The following is a 20,779-nucleotide window of genomic DNA, read 5'->3' on the forward strand; positions in this document are numbered from 1 at the left end:
TCGCCCACCCGTCCCCCAGACCTGAATCCGATTGAGAACATCTGGAACATCATGTCTCGCACCATCCACCAATGTCATGTTGCACCACAGACTGTCCAGGAGTTGGCGGATGCTTTCATCCAGGTCTGGGAGGAGATTCCTCAGGAGACCATCCGCCGCCTCATTAGGAGCATGCCCAGACCTTGTACAGTAGGGAGGTCATACAGGCACGTGGAGGCCACACACAATACTGAGCATCTTTTCCTGTCATGAGGCATTCCCACTGAAGTTGGGTCAGCCTGTAGTTTGATTTTCCACTTTGATTTTGAGTATCATTCCAAATCCAGACCTCTATGGGATATTCATTTTGGTCTACATTGATAATTGTTATGTTTTAGGCTGCTGTCACAATAGCAGTATTTGGTCAGTATTTTGCATCAGTATTTGTAAGCCAAAACCAGGAGTGGTTTAGAGCTCCCCCTTCTGGCCTGGAGTCAGAAAGTGTTGCACGTACAGCATACCTGCCTAAGGGATTCCCCGTCTCCAGGCATGGCACTACCCTCCCCAGAGGAAGGCAACACCACTGTGGTACCTGAACTCCTGGGGTGCCACAGTATAAGGTGAAGAGAAAAGACACCGGCGGCTGAGCTGTCATAAAAAATGATGGCAATCTACCAGTGAAGCCGTTTCTGGAAAAAAATAACATTGCCTAGGAAAACGGCGTCACTGTTGTCAAAGCAAAGACGAAATCTTTGGGTATGTTCAGACTTAGTTTATTTAGTAGTTTTTGGAGAAACCAAGTGGAAACTTTGCAGATCCTAAAAAACTCCTCACAAACTTGGAGTTTCTGCTGCAAAAAGTCTCAGGCCTCAATTCATCAAGACCACTGTAAATATGTTTTTAGGGGTTTTTTTTGTTACTTGGATAGCGCCGTAATCGCACTGGCCTGGAGGCCATTTATAACAATGCCATTAATATTGTAGAAACAAATGACAATGGTGGAATCGCATTTTTTTTCAACATTTCATTTCACTTGAAATTCCTTTCCCCTAAATTATTTGCTAAAATGAATGGTGTTATTCAAAACTGCGACTCCTAATGCAGGATAACAAGCCCTCATGCATGAGAGGAAACGCGCAGATGTAAAAACGAAAAATAGCCAGGAAGCACGGGGTTAAAATACAATATTTATGCTCGGGGGATAAAGGGTTCAACGCTGGACAGGTGGAAGGGTCTAGGGGAGCGCGGACAGTCCACGGGTTAGGGGCGCAGAATTCTGGCCGTGCCCCGGGCACCACGGGGCGGCACTGGATCAGCGGGGGAACCGGAGATGTACGCCATGGCTATAGCTTTACTTGAAAACCTCGCTCTACTCTTTCCTCACTTTTAAAGCATTCTGGTAAATGCATTGAATGATCAGAAGCATAAAATCCCCTCAAAAAACGTGAATCTGCAAAAACAATGGGGCTAATCAGTATGAAACATAGGCATCACACTGAGCACTTAGAGGGACTAGCAGTGTTCACCTGCAGGACTGGCTCACCATGGAGCAGTGCCAAGCTTTTGAACCTCAGATGTTGCAGAACTACTATTCCCAGCATGTCCTGAAAGCCGCATATTTCCTGGCACAGACTATTGTGGCATTCCGCATTACTGCACGAGATTCTGTCCTTATCAGCGCTCGCTTCGCTTCTCGCTGTGTCTTGGTCCCTGCCGCTCGCTGTAGCGTCCTGTAGCTGGTTGCTAGGAAACACCCACTGCTGCCTCGGGCCTGTGTGTTTTTGTTAGGCCTGCCGGGAAGTACGAGCAGTCTCCTCGGTATTCGGGTGTTCTGGCTGGAAGTACCCGGGCAGGGGACGGTGGCAGCCATGCTCCGGTGGCTGCTGGGTAGCAGAGAGCCGCAGGCCAGGGCAGAGGTAATATGGCGGCAGTGTGGTGGGTGGGGGTGCTGTAATGCTATGGTGTACGGCCCAGAGCTGTGTATTGGGGGATCTGGCGCCCCATAGACGTCAGAAATCAGATATTGGTGGGCTCCCTGGTACTTGTAGTGTCACATTTATCAGTAGTGTATTGGAGAGAACGCAGGATGTAGGAGACAGGCGCCCCCTTATGGTGGTTGCACGTACTCTGCGATCATTTCCACTTAATTTGTAGCCCATCATAAATCTCCACTGTTCACAATCCACAAGTGGATGTCCACGGCAGACATCGAATCCCCCCTGCGTGGCTGAGGGTCGTTCAAGATGGACCCCCATGTCCGGTGCTGTAATCCACTGCAATCTTTCTGTGCACAAATGTGCTCTGAAAATCCTCTGCATTTTTATCCCATGTGGATGACCCCCCTAAGACGCACCGTCACCCCTTAGCATAAATGGTTGTACCAGTACGCCGGGGTCCATGTGTGTTCAGGGGGCTCAGGAGGTAAGCCGTACGCTGGGGTCCATGTGTGTTCAGGGGGCTCAGGAGGTAAGCCGTGCGCCGGGGTCCATGTGTGTTCAGGAGGCTCAGGAGGTAAGCCGTGCGCCGGGGTCCATGTGTGTGTTCAGGAGGTAAGCCGTACGCCGGGGTCCATGTGTGTTCAGGGGGCTCAGGAGGTAAGCCGTGCGCCGGGGTCCATGTGTGTGTTCAGGAGGTAAGCCGTACGCCGGGGTCCATGTGTGTGTTCAGGAGGCTCAGGAGGTAAGCCGTACGCCGGGGTCCATGTGTGTTCAGGAGGCTCAGGAGGTAAGCCGTGCGCCGGGGTCCATGTGTGTGTTCAGGAGGCTCAGGAGGTAAGCCGTGCGCCGGGGTCCATGTGTGTGTTCAGGAGGCTCAGGAGGTAAGCCGTGCGCCGGGGTCCATGTGTGTTCAGGAGGCTCAGGAGGTAAGCCGTACGCCGGGGTCCATGTGTGTTCAGGGGGCTCAGGAGGTAAGCCGTACGCTGGGGTCCATGTGTGTTCAGGGGGCTCAGGAGGTAAGCCGTACGCCGGGGTCCATGTGTGTTCAGGGGGCTCAGGAGGTAAGCCGTACGCCGGGGTCCATGTGTGTTCAGGGGGCTCAGGAGGTAAGCCGTACGCTGGGGTCCATGTGTGTTCAGGGGGCTCAGGAGGTAAGCCGTGCGCCGGGGTCCATGTGTGTTCAGGAGGCTCAGGAGGTAAGCCGTGCGCCGGGGTCCATGTGTGTGTTCAGGAGGCTCAGGAGGTAAGCCGTACGCCGGGGTCCATGTGTGTTCAGGGGGCTCAGGAGGTAAGCCGTACGCTGGGGTCCATGTGTGTTCAGGGGGCTCAGGAGGTAAGCCGTACGCCGGGGTCCATGTGTGTTCAGGGGGCTCAGGAGGTAAGCCGTACGCCGGGGTCCATGTGTGTTCAGGGGGCTCAGGAGGTAAGCCGTACGCCGGGGTCCATGTGTGTTCAGGGGGCTCAGGAGGTAAGCCGTGCGCCGGGGCCCGCTTGTGTTCAGGGGGCTCAGGAGGTAAGCCGTGCGCCGGGGTCCATGTGTGTTCAGGGGGCTCAGGAGGTAAGCCGTACGCCGGGGTCCATGTGTGTTCAGGGGGCTCAGGAGGTAAGCCGTACGCCGGGGTCCATGTGTGTTCAGGGGGCTCAGGAGGTAAGCCGTGCGCCGGGGTCCATGTGTGTTCAGGGGGCTCAGGAGGTAAGCCGTGCGCCGGGGTCCATGTGTGTTCAGGGGGCTCAGGAGGTAAGCCGTACGCCGGGGTCCATGTGTGTTCAGGGGGCTCAGGAGGTAAGCCGTACGCCGGGGTCCATGTGTGTTCAGGGGGCTCAGGAGGTAAGCCGTACGCCGGGGTCCGCTTGTGTTCAGGGGCTGCATACGGTAAAAGTCTGATCTATCAAAATATAAAATGAACTGGTTTAGTAAACGTCAAAAAGTTAAAATAAATCAACTCGAGAATTGTGGTTTTTCAGTCACCACAAATCTTTAAAAAAATAAAATAAAACCCGATAAATTACATTTGTACCTCAAATTGGGTGTCACTAAAACCGTAATCTCGCTATGCAAACAATTGATGGGAAAATAAAATAGTTGCAGATCTTGGAAAATGGTGGCAAACAAAATATTTTTTCTTTTCTTTGCAGACTTTGATTTTTTTTCTTTTCAACACTTAACCAGACCTGCACATTTTTTTGTATCTATTTATCTCCATATTCGTATCGCCCAAAGAATCATTTTTCCATGTCTTTTTTTTTTTTTGCCATTCAAAGAATAATATAAAAATAAAATGTAAAAAAACAATGACGAAATTATTTTTTTTTTTAACTATTGCATCAAATTTGAATTTCTTTTTTTTTTTTTTTAAATTCAGAACATTATGGTAAAATGAATGCTGTCAATAAAAATTTCAACTCGTCCTGCAAAAAAATTAAACCCTCATATGGTTGTGTCGACTGAAAAAAAAAAAAAAAAAGTTATGGCTCTTGGAAGAAAAGGAGGAAAATAAAAGAGCAGAAACAAAAAATTGTCCAGTCCATAAAAAGTTAATACAGGACATAAACAGATTTTTGCCACCTTGTCTGAGAACATTATGATGTAGGGATAAAGACCCTGATTCCAGCTATGTGTTACTTACTGGAATGCTTGCTGTAGTTTTGATTAAATCGATGTTTATCAACAGGAGATTATCACTAGAGGACTAGTTAACCTGCTGCCATGTAGTCCTCCATATTCATGAGCTCTGTATTGGCAGCTTTCTGCCTAGGCACAGTATACACAGAAAACAGCCAATCAGTGAGGTGGGTGGAGTTATAAAAAAAAACTTGGCATTTAGAGAACTGCTAGATCTCCAGAAAAGAAAACGGATTTTATGAAAACTGCAGCCCAGTAAGTGACACATCGCTGGAATCTGGGTCTTTTTTTTCCCCATACACCATGCTGCTCTTAGATGTTGTAATCAAAACCTGGTAACAGATTCTTTTTAATGACCTACTGACTGTTTTTAAATAAATAGTATATGTAGGACGCACCACTGTCATCAGCATTAGCAAATGTAGCAAAGCACGTTGGCCAGGAGGTATACGTGAGATTCAGATCCGGCACATAATAACAGGCAGGAGAATAAGTGGAGAGTCAGTAGTGATTTTAATTGGTCTGGCAAAACCACATATATATCCTAATGTTTTGACCTACAAAGGCCTTTTTTGTCCCGGACATCTACTGCCATAAAAATGTGATGTTTCAATATAATATGGTAAAGCAGTGTGAGCTACAAATAGTAAAAATATCATTGAGGTTACTATAATGTTTGGGCCTGACAAGGAACATTATATACAGTCATGGCCAAACATGTTGCCAGCCTTGAAATCATTCCAGAAAATGAAGTATTTTTCCCATAAAATTGTAGCAATTACACATTTTTGTTATGCGCATGTTTATTTCATTTGTGTGTATTAAAACAACATAAAAACAGAGGGGGGAAAGGCAAATTGGACATAATTTCACACAAAACTCCAAAAATGGGCCGGACAAAATTGTTGACACCCTTCTAAATTGTGTATAAACAACTTTATTTCAAGCATGTGATGCTCGTTCAAACTCACCTTTGGAAAGTAACAGGTGTGGGCAATTTGAAAATCACACCATCCAGATCCAGATAAAAAGGGGAGACGTTGACTCATTATTTGCGTTGTGCATGCCACACTAAGCATGGGGAACAGAAAAAGGAAAAGAGAACTGTCTGAAGATTTGAGAACCAAAATTGTTGAAAAATATCAACAATCTCAAGGTTTCAAGGCCATGTCCAGAGATTTTGATGTTCCTTTGTCCACGGTAACTAATTTTCCTGGATGTGGACGGCAGAGAAAAATGGATGAAAGGTTGCAATGCATGATAGTCCGGATGATGGGTAAGCAGCCCCAATCAAGTTCCAAAGAAATTCAAGCTGATCTGCAGCCTCAGGATGCATCAGTGTCAGCGCGAACTATCCGTCGCTATTTGAATGAAATGAAACGCTATGGCAGGAGACCCAAGAGGACCCTACTGCTAAGGCTACTTTCACACTTCCGTATTTTTAGATCCGTCACAATGCGTCGTTTTGGGGAAAAAACGCATCCTGCAAATGTGCCCGCAGGATGCTTTTTTTTCCCATAGACTTGTATTGCCGACAGATCGCAACGTATGGCCACACGGCGGACCATCGCAGCGAAGAAACGTTCAAGGGAACGTTTATTCGTACGTCGTGTCCTGCATTTTAAACTGCGCATGCCCGGCCGTAACTCCACCCCTTCCTCCCTAGGAGTTTACTATGGGCAGCGGACGCGTTGAAACACTGCGTCCACTGCCCACGTTGTGCAGAAAATCACCACTGTCCGTCGGTACGTTGCGCCGATGCTTTGTGACAGCCCCCTACCGACGGAAGTGTGAAAGAAGCTTAACACAGAGACATAAACAGCTAGACTGCAGCTTGCCAAAATCCTTGTGGGAAAGCATCTTGTGGATAGATGAGACCAAGATAGAGTTTTTTTGGTAAAGTGCGTCGTTCTACTGTTTACCAAAAATGGAATGAGGCTTACAAAGGAAAGAACACAGTACCTACAGTCAAATATGGTGGAAGTTCAAAAATGTTTTGGGGTTGTCTTACTGCCTCTAGCACTAGGTGCCTTGATTGTGTGCAAGGCATCATGAAATTGGAAGATTACCAAAGGATTTTGGGTAGCAATGTAGTGCCCAGTGTCAGAAAGCTGGGTTTGCGTCTTGTGGCATGGGTCTTCCAGCAGGACAATGACCCTAAACATACTTCAAGAAGCACCCAGAAATTGATGAAACAAAGCGCTGGAGAGTCCTGACGTGGCCAGCAGTGAGTCCAGATCTCAATCCCATTGAAAACCTGTGGGGAGATCTTAAAATTGCTGTTGGGAGAAGGCACCTTCAAATATGAGAGTCCTGGAGCAGTTTGAAGAAGAAGAGTGGTCCAAAATTCCAGGGGTAAGAAGCTTCTTGATGATTATTGGAATCGATTGCAGATATTTATTCCAAAGGGTGCGCAATCAAATAATAGGTGGAGGGGGCCAACAATTTGTCTGGCCCATTTTTTGGTTTTTGCATGAAATGGTGACTAATTTGCCCTTTTTCCCTCCTGTTTTTTGTGTTATTCCAATACACACAATTGAAATAAACATGTGTATAACAAAACGTGTAACTGCAATAATTTTTTGGGAGAAATACTTCATTTTCTGGAACAATTTCAACGGTGCCAACACATTCGGCCATGACTGTATCTCAGAAATGGTGGAATATTTTTTTAAGCCACTTTCTTAATGCCAATTCCAGCAACCTTGCTTCTTGCCTAATTCCTGCTACTAATGTTATACAATGCTTGAGTTACCTGTGCTGCGTCTGTGTGCACATCTCATTCTGGCCACGTCACCCGGAAGTGGGCTGCCTGCCATGTGTGAATCAAGAGCCGGGAAGGAGGAAGAGAATGTTGAGGGTCGGTCTATATACCCTGGCTCGGCACCCTCACATATGGCAATGGGGATGGTGAGTTCCGCTCAGGACATTGAGGTTCTTACTTGGACTTTCGTGCACTTTGGGCCACGTTCACAAATCCAATGTGCGGTCCTTGGATTGAGTCCGGACCCTCAAAAGTAAACATACATGTAGCAAATAATAAATAGTGGCTGACAATGGGGGTACTTAGGGGTGAGAAATAGGAAAGATCGCCACCACGTGTATAGGATATGTAGAGACCCATCGGTGAGACTATAGAGACCCCTGTGGACGTATCCAGTGATAACCAGTGTCTGGGCCCACACACAGGTAATGTAGCATTATACACGCTTACCCTCAGCATGGTTCTACCTACAGTATATATGCGGCCTTTACACAGATAAAACAGTCTGCATGCCTTTGCAGCTTATTTTTGGATACCTATTATATGCACATGCACCTTACTCAGGATATTTCCCATCCCACTTACCTGTGTTATAATATACAACCAGATACACTATATCATTTTTTTACATTAAACATCCTGCCAGCAATTTTTTATCTTTTTATATTTACTTGATTCATATTTTTGCCTCATCATTGAAATTGCAATTATATTTCTTCCATCATTATTCTATGTATATGTATTTAATCTGTATAATGTAATTGTTCCTGGATATCATGTCCGCTTTTCATCTGTTTTTTTTTTTTTTTTCCCCACCCCATCCAATTTTTTATCTCTATGTAACTTAATAAAGTTGTTTGATTTTCCTATCATAGACTCTTGTGTTCAGTTTGGTTCCTTTTTCTTTACATCCCCATACTATGGTAAACTACCACCGTCTTCGATAGGCAGGAGAACAATACAGTGGTGAAGTCTATCTTGTAGCATCACTGATTTCCAGAATAAGCCTTTTATAGAGCACTCGGATCCTTTGCCACTGCTTATTAATTTCTTCTGATAACCTTTGCCTCTATGAATAGTTCTGTTTCTTATATTGAACCCCAATTTCTGTATTATACAGGAAGGAGCCAGTCCGGATACATCATTGCAGCTCTGTGACTGTGGAAATCTCCTATGATTCTGATTGTATGATTCCTATTAAAATTCACTTTTGTCTCATTTCATCTTTCTGTAGAAAACTGCCATATTTAACATTGGGGAAGAACAGACCCAAAATCCATATACAGAACTTACAGCCTTGAAAGCCCACCATGACATTGTGCGTTTCCTGGTACAAGTAGATGACAACAGGTGAGATGGGACCTAGGTTCAACATTGCTATACTGGGGGTTTGGGGTGTTATTATTGTTTGTCCTTTTCTTGACATAAATGAAAACTTTAATGATTGGTCTGGACGCCATGTGTATGACGCCATTTTTATGACGTCGTAATATGTGCTTGGGAGAGTCGCACCCTGAGCAAGCCATTTATCAGGGTTTTCCACTGGCAGATTGTGCAGATTTTCAGTGTGTAAGATGGAAAGAAGTGTATGAGCCTGAGAATACCTGCTATGATCCAAATACAGCCTTATGCATGTGCTTCCCTATAGTAATGGTTTCTATTGGCTTCATGATTGGTCTTGCTGAAATGTATTTTTAATTGCCCATTGCATTTTGACATCCAACATTTCTACAATCTTACTGATTTCTCGTTTGTGGACACCTAAAAGGGTTCCTGTGATGAACCCGCACCTCGCAACCCTGCCTGACATCACTATTATGTATCACGTAGTGCAGTCTCCCCACTTTCACCAATGTGACGTTCCGCACCCCCTTGGGGACACGTAAGGTCAGCTTTGTATAGACGCCCAGTGATGCCCCCCTGTCCACACGGGCCCAAGAAGGCACTGGGAGTGAGAACATGTGGCCCACGCAGTCACTAACGTGGCACCATACTCGACCACAATCCTGACAGGCTGAGAGGCCCCTTTCACTAGCACCAGTCCGGTAATACTGCCACCAGTTCCTCTTTAGATATAAGTTCGGTCCTTTAACGGGATTCTATTGGGCCATAAGCCAGCCCCGGTAGCATTGGAAAGTTAGGCCGAGAATACTGATGTGTGGATCGAGATGAAAGAGCAGCAAAGGTTAAATTATATATTTAATCACTTTAATGGCACACTAGAAAATACACTATTTACACAGTAGTTAAACACATACAATGGTCAGATATGCAAATACAGGTGAAGTACAAAAGATATAAGCATGTCAATTAACGGTTTGATGTTCGACCATGTGTGTTCGCTGGGCTGTAGGGGGCATGGGCTGCCAGCTGGTTCCTTGTTCCTTCACAGCATGCTACTTGAAGGACCCCCACTTTTGAAGTGAACAGCAAGCATGACAGAGAGAGAACTTATCATAAGCCTTACATAAACCTTAATCCCCTTGGTAGGTCACACCCCGTTTCCGCCCCTGGGAGGGTCCTTATCACCCTTCCCTGGAGCTCTGTAGCTACATCTGCGAAAACCTATGAAAGATCATAACTTCCTAATGGATCTTTATAGGGTGGCGGTTTGGGCGCCATCGAATCTGGCCAGGTCCCCGTTACGCATGGAGACCAAACACGGCTTTGCTACCTGGCTCCTACTAGCCATTCTATATATCTCCCCACCCTGGGGTGCTAGAACGGATTGAGACGCTGAAAGGCGTTCGGCACTTTCCAAAGTTCTCGACAATCTAACCGGTGTATGGCTAGAACATACGATAAGGGTACTGTCACACAGTGGCACTTTGATCGCTCCGACGGCACGATCCGTGGCATTGCAGCGTCGCTTGATTATCGCTCCAGCGTCGTAGACTGCGGTCACACTTTGCAATGCACGGCGCTGGAGCGATAATTTCATGACGTAGTTGCGATGTAGAAGTCATACGGGACATTGGGAATATCGTGCACACCTTTGTTACACGCTGCGATCATGCCGCCACAGCGGGACACTTGACGACAAAAGAAAGTTTCAAACGATCTGCTACGACGTACGATTCTCAGCGGGGTCCCTGATCGCAGTAGCGTGTCAGACACAGCGATATCGTAACTATATCGCTGGAACGTCACGGATCGTGCCATTGTAGCGACCAAAGTGCCACTGTGTGACAGTACCCTAAGTCCTTATTTTAGACCTCATGGTATCCACAGGGGACCTTCCTGTAGGAGCTTGGATCCTAGCTAGCTGGTGGGCATGGGAATTTCTTTTCTGAAGCTGAGAAAGCTTAGCCCCCCTGCTGAGCCAAGTGTCCTGTTACAGCTTCACAGGTTTCAGGAGGATTGTAAGCTGCCATTGAATCCCCCATCCTTCACAGTTCCCCTCATCCCCAATAAATGACTTTCAAAACTTATCTGCAGAATAGGTGATAAATGTCTCATTGCCCCCACCTCTATGTAGACATTGGCTAATTGGTGGAGATCGCAGAGATGAGAACCCTACAGATTAGTTTAGGCTGTGGAGCCCTGTCTGATGTGTGGGAGCAATGAGACATTTATCACCTATTCTCTCAGAAATGTGATTTGTGGGAAACCAGTTCATGCACTTTTATGTTTTTAGGGCATGCCTTTTTCCCCGGAGTACCAAGGATTTTGCAGTGCAGTAGATGAAATCGGCAGCAAATCCACAGCTAAATAAACATGAATAAATATAGGCTTTGACAGTGATACAGTGCAGATTTGCAACACCTCCACAATGGAAAACTTTTACTAAATCTGACTAAAGACGTTTCCAGAATTACAGTAGAGTCAGCGCCGACACTGCTGGAACAATGCGGCAAGGAAGGTGAGTATAAGTGTAGTTGTTTTACTGGGGGGAAACCTAGGGCTTCAGAATGGGTTGTCCGAGTACAGGACAAGCCCTCTAAAGAAAGAAGTTACATGCAAAAAATCCAAAGCCATATACTCAATGACCAAAGAATTTGCTACTAATAAATGTACCAGACTGTTAGGCGCCTTTCACACATCCGTTTTTTGCCGTCAGTCACAATCCGTTGGCTCGACTTATCCGTCGCAGATTGTGAAAAACTGATGCGACAAATTCGTTTTTTTCGACGGATCGGACTAGCAGATCTGGCTAATTGGATCGGAGCATGCTCAGTTAAAAAAAAAAAAAAAAACAGAATCAATTGCCGAATTCCATCATTTGACGGATCCGGCGCCATAGTCTTCCATTCTATCAAATGATGGACGTCGACGTACACAATAAACGTTACTATGTCCATTGTCTCTGGCCACCGGACAAACAATTTTCAACGGATCCAGCGAGCGATGGATGAAATGTGAGGCAATCCGTCGCTAATACAAGTCTATGAGAAAAAAATGGATCCAGTGGCATGAGTCTCCGGATCCGTTTTTTTTCCAAATTCGATGGATTGCGACTGATGGCAGAAAACTGATGGGGCCTTAGGCTTCTTTCACACTTCCGTCAGTACGGGTCCGTTGCTATGCGTCGAATTTTTGTGCACGACGTGGGCAGCGGATGCAGTTTTTCGACGCATCCGCTGCCCATTCTGCAGTCCGGAGAGGAGGGGGTGGAGTTTCGGCCACGCATGCGAGTTCAAAAATGGCGAACGCGACGGACAAAAAAAACGTTACATTGAACTTTTTTTTGTGACAACGGTCCGCCAAAACACGATGGATCCGTCACACGACGGATGCGACGTGTGGCCATCCGTCGCTAATACAAGTCTATGGGAAAAAAAGCATCCTACAAGCACACTTGCAGGATCCGTTTTTTCCCCAAAACGACGGATTGCGACGGATGGCAAACGACGGAAGTGTGAAAGAGGCCTTAGATGTTATCTGCAATTTCATGGTCAGAATTGTACTTTTACTGCAGATTTTATTCTTGGTTTTTCTGTGTTAGGCTAAGTTCACACTGGGAGTTTTTTTTTCCTGCAGCAAAACCCGAGTGCTTGGCAGATGCGTTTTTTTTTTTTCTTCCATTCAATTCAATGGGTGAAAAAACTCTGAAAGAATTGACATGTTCTGTCCAAAAAAACAAGCAAAACTCAAAATACTGATGACAAAAACAAGCTGTGTGCATGAGATTTCCGAAATGTCATAGACATAGGTGGTACTGTCAAATGCAGCTGAAAGGGTGAACTTAATGTACTCCGCAGAGACAAATCAACCCATAACCTTTAGGTACTGATACAGCATGAATGGATTTTTTTTAAAACTTCACCTTTACTAGATATCTTAATATAAACTTACCTTGTAATGTCTTCACATCCTGTTCCGTTCAGATGTGTCCGGATCCCAGAATTCCAAGTGGCGGAAATTCACCGACCTCCATATTGGGACACCAGCCTCTTGCTTGGTACCACCAGCAGAACACCGTCGCACCACACACACTATACGCTGTACGCAACACACACACACACACACACACACACACACACACACACACACTGTATACGCCATACGCAGCACACAGACACACACATAGTTTGCGCCGTACGCAACACACACACACACACACACAGTAGATGCCGTACACCCCCCCCCACACACACACACACTCACACACTGTATACGCCGTGCGCACCACACACACTGTATACGCCATACGCAACACACACGCACACACTGTATACGCCGTACGCACCACACACACTGTATACGCCATACGCACCACACACACACACTGTATACTCCCTTTGCACCACACACACACATAGTTTACGCCATACGCAACACACACGCACACACTGTATACGCCGTACGCACCCCCATACACACTGTATACACCATACGCACCACACACACACACACTGTATACGCCGTTTGCACCACACACTGTATACGCTGTACACAACACACACTAACACTGTATACGCCGTACGCACCACACACACTGTATATGCAGTATGCACCACACACACACACACACACACACACACACACTGTATACGCCGTTTGCACCACACACACTGTATGCACCGTACGCACCACACACACTGTATACGCCGTACACACACACACACACACTGTATACGACCAAACACACTATATATGCCGTACGCACCACCCACGCACACACACACTGTATATGCCATACGCACCCCCCACACACACTGTATACGCCGTACGCACCACACACACTGTATACGCCGTACGCACCACACACACTGTATACGCCGTATGCACCACACACTGTATACGCTGTACGCAACACACTGTATACACCGTACATAACACACAAACACTGTATACGCACCACACACACTGTATACGCCGTACGCGCCACACACACACACACACACACACACACACACACACACACACACACACACACACACACACTGTATACGCCGTTTGCACCACACACACACACACACACACTGTATATGCCGTACGCAGCCTCTTGCGCGGTACCACCAGCGGAACACCGTCGCGAACATGCCGCCTCCGGGATCAGCCGAATGATTCACTGACCACTCCCCACCAGGGTGCAGGAGGAGCGCATGCGCAGTTTTAATGTGACCACCACAATCTGTCTGCACAAAGATGGCGGCGGTCTGATTTACTGCGCCTGCGCGAATTCTGCGCAGGCGCAGTGATTCATTCAGCTGATTCCGGCACGAGAGAACACATGAGGGAAGAAGACAGCACAGTGGTGGGGACAGCACATGGGGTACACAGGTCAAAGAAGAGATGACCTGAGAGGAGAAAACAGCAGATGGGGGGAGAGAGCGCACAGGGGTGAGAGTCAGAGCACAGGGGGGAGACAGCTCAAACAGGACAGCACATGAGGGGAGAACACAGCACAGGAAGGAAAGAGACAGCAGACAAGGGGGATAGCACATGGGGTAGACAGGTCAAAGAAGAGAGCACAGACGGGAGAAGTCTGCACATAGGGTAAGAGAGAGTGGATAGGTGGGTGAGCACATGGGGGGAGAGATTCTCAACACTGCAAAGCCTGCCCCCATCGCAACATTACCGCCTGCATTGGGCCTCCATCTAGTATTAAAATAACGAACAACAAATTTACAAAAAGCACACAGATAAAAAGGAAACCATGTGTAAAAAAGTGCCCTTTATCTATTGGACAGTGGGGTATATGGTACCTATAGCGTCTCAAGTGCTGGGTTCAGAATACAAGGTGACTCCTGCCTGATCTTGTAGATTGTGAGCCCTCGCGGGCAGGGTCCTCTCTCCTCCTGTACCAGTCGTGACTTGTATTGTTCAAGATTATTGTACTTGTTTTTATTATGTATACCCCTCCTCACATGTAAAGCGCCATGGAATAAATGGCGCTATAATAAATAATAATAATGCCTAGGGACACACTGGGTGGGTATCTAGACCAGTGGTTTTTGTTTTGGTACCTATACAGTGGATTTATGGGGTCACACTTATGACTCATGTACACCTCTTTTTTTCACTGTACCTGATTATTAATGCCATAGCACCAAGTGCACTTTAACCATATGATCTGAAAACTGGTCATTTGCATGACAAATAAGATCTTTATTGAATAAACGGTGAAAAGAGTGCACCTTGTATTGTAAGAGGATACTAATTGGCACCCAAACAAGGACATTGATATAATTTGGGTATATAAGCTATAATTCCCTAGGCATTATCAGGCAGGAGTCTCACCTTGTATGCTGAACTTGAGACGTTATAGGTACCATATACCCCACTGTCCAATAGATAAAGGGCACTTTTTTACACGTGGTTTCTTTTTTTTTCTGTGTTTTTTTTGTAAATTTGTTGGTTATTTTAATATACCTAGTAAAAGGTTAAGTTTTAAAAAAGAATCCGTTCATGCTATATCAGTACCAGTGTGAACTTAGCCTAAGAATTTCATTTTATCTTTTGGGAGATTTTCTGTAGTATTTACATGGTGAAGACTGTTTCCTGATTTTGGATGTGGTCCTGAGGCTTATAGATAACCACATACCGTACATATTGGGTTTAGTGATCTTTTTCATCCCTGGCTCGCATGCTGTACCTCAAGCGGCTGCGGTGATGAATGAGTCAAGCCTGTTCAGTATGTACACTTGTGTGTTTTCGTCGGCCTCTGTAAATGGTTTCATGCTTCAAGTGCTTTGATAATATCTTATAGCGGCTCTGAAAAGGGATTTTCATGTTCTCATTGTAGAGGGGTAAAAAAATCAGTGATTGGAACATTTTCTTTGATTGGTTTTCAAGAAACTAAATGATTCCTGTGCAAAACTTTAAACTGACATCTTTCTGTGTTACCACTTCACTGTCGCCGGGCATTAAAAAGGTCAGAATGACACTGCGGGATGGCCGACATAATTATACTGGAAATAATAACCGCTGATAATTAATGCAGTGACTGAATGACACTGTCTCTACCTCCTTATATTGTCATTGAATGACACGTCCCATCATTAGCAGCCCTCTTCATATGGGAACGGCTTGCTCCAGAAGCCCCCGCATGCCAGACGTAGAGATATATACACTGACGAGCAAAAGGGTAACAATGGTTTGGACTTTCAGGCCCCATACCTCATTATTCACTACTGCTTCGAACGTGACAATAGACAATCATCTTGGCTAACTCATGCCTAAATTTGTCTTGCAACTATTTTGCATATGATTAGTAATGCAGATTCTTGTCATGTTGCTGCATTGTTACTGTTTCTCTCCTAAAAATCTGAATTCTATTTTTTATTATTTTGTTAGTATATTATAAATTCACCTTTTCACTGCCTGAATCCTGCACGCAATCAGATTCAAATAAAATCTGATCCCAGGTCTCTTCTACACATTCCCAGAGTTGGTGCATATGGGTGATCTCGCTTGGGTAGGTATACAGCTTTTTCTTCAACTCTACCCACAAGCGTTCGACTGGGTTGAGGTTCGGTGACTGTGGGGGCCAATCCAGCACCTTTTACTTAGTTGTCATTGAACCATTTCTTCGCCAATCTCGACGTTTGCTTCGGGTTGTTGTCCTGCTGGAACACTATGTCGTACTTCTCATACACATAGTACTCGAGTGTAAATCGTCTTGTAGGATACTCACATGTAGCTCAGTATTGAAACCACCATTGATCCTGGTCAAATATCCAATGCCTTTGGCTGTGAAACAACCCCATGTCATCAAGCTTCCTCCACTGAACTTGTCAGTTCCTTCAACTTCTTGATCCATTAGCCCCTTTTTCCCTGGTTTCTTCCAGACCCATTTGCACCCATCAGAGCCTAGTCTATATTGACTTTCATCTCACCTACCAAATCGCCCATTTCCTATCTTCTCCTGACCACTTTTCGTACTGTTTTGCAAACTCGAGCTGACACATCTTATGGTGATATTGAAGTCGAGGTTTCTTCACCTTTTTTCGAGCCACCATTCCAGACTTGTGCAACATGCATCACACGGTGCTTGCCTCGACGTCTGTGACCTCAATATTACGAAGCATACGAGCATACCTAAAAAAAAAATAAGGAAGTCACAGGTCTCACAAATTGACAACCCAAAACACTTTTGTTAAAGTTCAGATTTTTTTAGTATCTTCATACTGGTACCGATCTGAAAAATCATGTTGCAAGGTAATTTTTACCACACAATCAATGCTGTAAAAAGTAAACACAAAAAAACAAGTTTTCTATGGTTTTGTAGACTGAAAAATAAAAAGCTTTGGCCCTTGGAAGAAGGTGAGCTAAAAATGAAAGCACAAAAATTAAGAAACAAAAAAAAATCACGGTCGTGAAAAGGTTGGGGGAAACCTGTAATAAAGAATTGTACAGCCATTTTACTTGGATTTTTTAAATAAATGCAACGGCCTTATCAGGTCTAGTTTATGTTGTGAAATATGATGAGAGTCACCTAAAGCTCATACAGTGACTTGCAAAAGTATTCACTCCCTCTTGGCTTTTTTCCTATTTGTTACATTGTGTTTAAATTTTTTTGTAATCCGATTAGTGTGTGATGCATCAGCACTAAATAGTCTAAGTTGGTGAAGTGAGAAAGATATAGACATAAATTTAATTTATGGGATAAAATAAAGATTGGCATGTGCATATATTCACCCCTTTTGATACGAAGCCCCTAAAAATGTCTGGTGCAAGCAATTACCTTCATAATCACATGCTTAGTGACAGGATGTCCACCTGTGTGCAATCTAAGTGTCACATGGTCTGGTAGTATTACACACCTTTTCTGAAAGACCACAGAGGCTTCAACACCATTAAGCAAAAGGCACCACTAATCATGCAACAACATGAAGACCAAGGAGCTCTCCAAACAAGAGGTAAAGTTGTTGAAAAGTACAAGTCAGGGTTGGGTTAAAAAAAAACCCAATCTCTGCTGATCCCCGGAACACCATCAAATGCATTATCATCAAATTGAAAGAACATGCTACCATAACAAACCTGCCAAGTGAGGGCCTCCCACCAAAACGCTCAGCCCAGGCAAGGAGAGCATTAATCCGAGAGGCAGCACAGGGACCTAAGGTAACCCTGAAGGAGCTGCAGAGTTCCTAAGCGGAGACCGGGGTATCTGTCCATACGACCGCAATAAGCTATACACTCCGTAGATGTGGCCACTATGGAAGTGTGGACAGAAAAAAGCCTTTACTTACACACACAAATTGTAAGGCTCATTTTGAGTTTATCAAAAGACGTGGGAGACTCCCCAAATGAATGGAGGAAGGTGATGTGGTCAGATGAGACCAAAATTGAACTTTTTGCCCACCAGAGTAAAAGCTATGTCCGGTGTCAAACCAACATAGCACATCATCCCCTCAGTGTAACGTGGTGGTGGCAGCATCATGCTGTGGGGCTGTTTTTGGCAGCAGTGACAGGGAAAATGGTTTGAGTCAAGGGGAAAATGGATGGTGTGAAATACAGGGTTATTCTTGAGCAAAACCTTTGTCAGTGATTTGAGACTGGCAAGGTGGTTCACCTTCCTACAAGACAATGACTGACCCAAAGCATATTGCTAAAGCAACACATGAGTGGTTTACTGTGAAACATGTTAATGTTTTGGAGTGGCCTAGTCAAAGCCCAGACTGTAACTCAATTGAGAATCCGTGGTCAGACTTGAAGATTGTTGTTCACCAAAGGAAACCATCTAATTTGTAGGAGCTGGAGCAGTTTTTCCTTTAGGAATGGGCAAAAATACCAGTGGCAAGATGTGGAAAGGTCATGGGGACTTATACAAAGTGACTTGCAGGTGTAATTTCCGCAAAAGGAGTCTCTATAAAGTACTGACTTTAGGAGTTGAATAGTTATGCACACTGAATTTTTCAGTTATTTTGTCCCATTTGTTGTTTGCTTTACAATAAAAAGAAAACCAAATGTTCACAGTGGTAGGCATGTTTTCTACATGAACTGATGCAAACTCTAAACAAAAAAAATAAGTGAAATACGAGATTGTGATGTAACAAAACACGAAGAATTCCAAGGAGGGTGAATACCTGCTCAAGCCACTGTAAGTAATCGCACATGTCAATGTTCAGATTGTTGCAGCATCTTCACATACTACTGTCACGTGATCCTGTAGGCCGCTGCTACCATGAACCTGTGGGCCGCTGCTACTGTGATCCTGTGGGCCGCTGCTACCGTTATCCTGTGGGTCGCTGCGACTGTGATCCTGTGGGCCGCTGCGACCGTGATCCTGTGGGCCGCTGCGACCGTGATCCTGTGGGCCGCTGCGACCGTGATCCTGTGGGCCGCTGCTACTGTGATCCTGTGGGCCGCTGCTACCGTGATCCTGTGGGCCGCTGCTACCGTGATCCCGTGGGCCGCTGCTACCGTGATCCCGTGGGCCGCTGCTACCGTGATCCCGTGGGCCGCTGCTACCGTGATCCCGTGGGCCGCTGCTACCGTGATCCCGTGGGCCGCTGCTACCGTGATCCCGTGGGCCGCTGCTACCGTGATCCCGTGGGCCGCTGCTACCGTGATCCCGTGGGCCGCTGCTACCGTGATCCCGTGGGCCGCTGCTACCGTGATCCCGTGGGCCGCTGCTACCGTGATCCCGTGGGCCGCTGCTACCGTGAACCTGTGGGACAATTCTAAGTGAACTAGGGGGTTGCTGCTACTGTGAACCTGTGGGCCGCCGCTGCTGTGAACCTGTGGGCCGCCGTTACTGTGATCCTGTGGGCCGCTGCTACTGTGATCCTGTGGGCCGCTGCTACTGTGCCCACACACTGACCAGCAGGAGGATGGCTGCAATGCATGTCAGTCACAATTGCCGAGGACAGAGAAAACTTATTATTTTCATGGAAGCAAAAAAACATTGAATCTGTGTGAGAAAGCCGGTGACTTGGAGCTATAAATGGGGCTAATCCATGTGCCCAACAAGAAGTGTAAGTGGCGACTTTAGATTTTTCTTGCTGCAGATGCTATACTTTTAAATAATGGATTTATATATTGCAACTTCTCCCTGTAAAGTGCTGATGATACGTAAAGGTCCAGAGTCTAATACCCCCACCGATTGCTGAAACTCAGGGGCAAAAGTGCATAACTTATGCTGAATGGCCTGAAAAGCCGTGTACATCCCATATACTCTCTGCCCATACTCGAACATAGCCTGAACTCTTTCACCCCCCTCAAAGATCAACCCTAATACTAAGGGTATGTAACATATCAAATAAGTTCACAGCAGGCCCCATTCTACCATTTTCTTTTGTGACCTCTGCACAGTAAATTTGGATTCCTTGTACTTTCATCTTTCTGGCATTGAGAAGTTTTCTTTTTCCAGAATATACGGTGATTATAGAAAGCGGAGGCAGGATGCTCTACCCTGTATCACAGTAACCTGCTTGTAGACCACATCATACGCTTGGCAATGGATTTTAGGAAACATATCCATCTTTCTAAGCAGCAAATCCAATAAGAGTCAATTCACTACACCAGGTTATCGCCGTAACCTTGACAAATGGGGACTTTGATAAACAAAAATAGGCTTTTTTTTTTTCTTTTCATTTTGTGAAAACTGCAGATTTAGTGTTGAGAATTGCTGTTTTTCAGAAGAAAAAGCAATTACAAAGGCTTAAAAGATCAATAGAAATGATGCCGGTGTCCAAAAGAAAATGCAAAATATGGAGACTTGCCTTCTTGCAGCGCTCACCTGTCAATCAAGGAGCAAACTAGGAAATCAATAGCCAGGAGAGAAGACATTAGGAGGTGTAGTTACAGCAAGCAATGTATATCATCAGCACGACTTCTGCTTTTAATAGGAGCAGAAAGGGGATCTAATAAAAGCAATCCTATTCCCTGAGGACGGCCGGGGAGAGAAAATTAAATGCCTTTACCGAGCCTTAACCATTGCACCCAATACCTGTCTAATCAGATAAAGATGACCTGGAATAGGGGTCACAGATAATAAATTCATAGTATCACTTTACCAGGCTCAGGAACTTGGAAAACTACACAGATGTGAGGGTAAAGCAACTTTCAGCACCATGCATTGTATTT

The 20,779-nt window shown here is 45.5% G+C and overlaps 1 protein-coding gene across 3 annotated transcripts in view; it reads left to right on the forward strand.

Annotated features, from left to right (window-relative positions):
* The first annotated feature begins 1,674 nt into the window (after positions 1–1,674).
* The window catches only part of WDR41 (WD repeat domain 41), a 52,854-nt gene continuing 33,749 nt past the window's right edge, over positions 1,675–20,779 (forward strand). For 2 of the 3 annotated variants that reach the window (XR_013221488.1, XM_077287116.1), the window contains exons 1-2: positions 1,675–1,895; positions 8,538–8,653. Coding sequence is in view for 2 of the 3 variants with exons in the window: in XM_077287116.1 (XP_077143231.1) it covers positions 1,848–1,895; positions 8,538–8,653 (164 nt within the window). In the remaining variant the exon portion in view is untranslated. Of the gene's footprint in view, positions 1,896–7,425; positions 7,450–8,537; positions 8,654–20,779 lie in introns of those variants that run through there. The other variant, XM_077287129.1, reaches the window with a different exon arrangement.

The sequence above is a fragment of the Ranitomeya variabilis genome, chromosome 1 (assembly GCF_051348905.1).
Source record: "Ranitomeya variabilis isolate aRanVar5 chromosome 1, aRanVar5.hap1, whole genome shotgun sequence".
NCBI lineage: Eukaryota > Metazoa > Chordata > Amphibia > Anura > Dendrobatidae > Ranitomeya > Ranitomeya variabilis.